Raw genomic sequence first — 3,028 nt, forward strand, 5'->3', positions numbered from 1 at the left:
GTACTTGGAGCAGTCAACACAGACACCATATAATTAAACAGAAAGTTTTAGTAAAATTCATTTTGTACTTGGAGCAGTCAACACAGACACCATATAATTAAACAGAAAGTTTGAGTAAAATTCACTTTGTACTTGGAGCAGTCAACATTGGCACCATATAATTAAACAGAAAGTTTGAGTAAAATTCACTTTGTACTTGGAGCAGTCAACATTGGCACCATATAATTAAACAGGAAGTTTTAGTAAAATTCACTTTGTACTCGGAGAAGTAAACATTGACACCATATAATTAAACAGAAAGTTTTAGCGAAAGTCACTTTGTACTCAGAGCATATAATTAAACAGAAACTTTTAGTAAAAATATTTAAATAAAAATTCTTATTTTTTGTTTACAAAAGACATGATGGTTATGAGGTGCTGCAAAATATATCACCCCGTGGTGAAAGGGTTAATTCATGACTAACTGCAGAAGATTTTGGAACTCTAGTGATACAATAAAATTTGTCATGATGAATCACAAGGATTTAACTAAGGTTTGTGAAACTTCATTATGAGAAATGGTTTCTGTGGTTTTCTTGAGCACCCCTTGTTTATCACAGGTATAAAATACAAGTAACTACTACAATGTTATTATCAGTTTTTAGCTGTAACTGAAGAATGTACTGAAGCAATCTTTCTTATAGCCTGAAGGTAATTTTAATTTTATATGGTTATAGATTAAAATTGGGGAACTGTATTACTTTAATAATATATCAAAACAAGCACATCTATTTTAACAGAGACGTTAAAATATCAAGATGTGTGACGTATACAGTTGGATTTTTTTGCTTGTGCAATAATCAAGACAATGTTATCTTCGAAACCAACTGACAAACAACAAGCAGTAATGAAACTGTATATTTTGGTCTCAACATACTGGTAAAAAGAGTTTAACTGTTGCCGATTTTTGTGTGTGAATGATAACTAGACAGCTAATTTACCACAAAAACACTCAATGCTTGAGAATTTTAAGAAAAAATTCAACTTCCTCTTCTCTACTAAACTAATTACCTAAGCTCTTGTCATTTTCCCTGTGGACACTTTAAGTCAAATAGTCACTCTTTCTCTCAGATTATGGCAAAGCTTTACACTTTATTATTGTTTTCAATTGGACCAGTTGGTAATCTGAGTTTGTTTAGAAGTAGTTTCTTGTTATAGGTAGTGAAATAAATGTAATTGCTTTTTCTTCTGTAATTGGTAGAAACTTTGTTATGAATGTTAGAAATTTTTTGTAATTTTCTAGAGGTGTCCAGCTGAAGAATCCTTTCTACAGCATCTGGGTGACAGACCTGGGAACAAATTTGGCTGTATCCTTTGTTGTGTTCATAACCATAATTTTAAACTGTAGGAATTGAAATTAGTAGTGGTTACCTGGCAAAATAACAGTGGATTTTAGTATTTATCCTAATTCTTCATACAGTATCTGGGTGGCAGGACAGACTTGGGGAAAAACTTGGCTGTATTCTCTGCTTTATTCATAAAATATGAAATTGACAGTGGCTAGCTGTCAAAAAAAAATAGGTTTTAGTGTTTAAGGAGTAGGTACTTCAGGCATTATAATTAATATTCAAATCAGTTGTAAACAGTGGTCAAAATTATTATAAAAAAAAAACTAGTTGCTACCACAACATTTATAAGAAAAATCATACTATTATAATTGATTGATAAGCAAAGAAATATTCTTTTTCAAGGGGACCTGGACCGCTACAAGGTTTTAAGTATTACAAGATAATCTGTCTGATCAGTGTAGCTGTGTTTACATGTTATAAAGTAATAATTATTCAATATATAAACAGTTGTTTAAAAAATGAAAACTATTTTGGCTAATAATAATACAGTAGTTTTGTGATTGGATTCAATAATTCTATGAACCTTAAATGCTTGACCTAGAATATTGATCAAGTTTAACTTATTTTGTGACCACCTTGTTGAAAAACCTTTTGGGCATCAAATGTCATTTTCTATGATTTATTGATACATATTTTTTAAAATGCTTGAATAATATTTCAGACATGAAAAACAAAATATTTCTTTCAAAGATTTTGTAAGTGATTGTAATTTGAATATTTTGATTAGCTTAGGTTTTCTGCTTAGAATATCTGTTGTCCAGACTTGATTAAAATCTGTATTTGTGACAAAATTCATATAAAGTTAAAGGTTATATAAGTACTTAAACTCTGCATCAGTATTACTACTACTACTAGGTCATTTTTTTGTTATGAGAGAAAAATAATTATAGTTAAAGATTTACTACAAATGAAAGGATGTTACCTAGGACACAACACAAGTGTGGGGTAATGTTACCTAGGATACAACACAAGTGTGGGGTAATGTTACCTAGGATACAACACAAGTGTGGGGTAATGTTACCTAGGATACAACACAAGTGTGGGGTAATGTTACCTAGGATACAACACAAGTGTGGGGTAATGTTACCTAGGATACAACACAAGTGTGGGGTAATGTTACCTAGGATACAACATAAGTGTTGAGTTTAATGATTCCATTTGTAATGATTGTAAAGCTATATTTCCAGGTTTTAAAACATTTCTTTCTCTGCACAAGTAAAATTCTTAATAGTATTTTGGGAAATCAAGTGTTTCAAATATCTTTACACATGAGAAATAACAAACTTAGGAGTATGTAACTTCCACTGTTGTACAACAGTCAAGTGCTTTCACACTGCTGCTGTAATTATGTGAACAAGTTCCCAGTTTTATATACAACAGCGAAGTGCTTCCACACTGCTCCTGTAATTATGTGAACAAGTTCCCAGTTTTATATACAACAGTCAAGTGCTTCCACACTGCTGCTATAATAATGTGAACAAGTTCCCAGTTTTATATACAACAGTCAAGTGCTTCCACACTGCTGCTATAATAATGTGAACAAGTTCCCAGTTTTATATACAACAGTCAAGTGCTTCCACACTGCTGCTATAATAATGTGAACAAGTTCCCAGTTTTATATACAACAGTCAAGTGCTTCC

General features: G+C 31.5%; 1 protein-coding gene across 1 annotated transcript in view; it reads left to right on the forward strand.

The window, feature by feature from the left end:
- The window catches only part of LOC106472159 (protein wntless-like), a 47,323-nt gene extending 45,144 nt beyond the window's left edge, over positions 1 to 2,179 (forward strand). The window contains exons 9-10 of the mRNA XM_013932788.2: positions 1,283 to 1,346; positions 1,460 to 2,179. Of these exons, the coding sequence (XP_013788242.2) occupies positions 1,283 to 1,346; positions 1,460 to 1,543 (148 nt within the window). The 3' untranslated portion in view covers positions 1,544 to 2,179. The remainder of the gene's footprint in view (positions 1 to 1,282; positions 1,347 to 1,459) is intronic.
- The last annotated feature ends 849 nt before the right edge of the window (positions 2,180 to 3,028 follow it).

The sequence above is a fragment of the Limulus polyphemus genome, unplaced genomic scaffold (assembly GCF_000517525.1).
Source record: "Limulus polyphemus unplaced genomic scaffold, Limulus_polyphemus-2.1.2 Scaffold5126, whole genome shotgun sequence".
Lineage (NCBI taxonomy): Eukaryota > Metazoa > Arthropoda > Merostomata > Xiphosura > Limulidae > Limulus > Limulus polyphemus.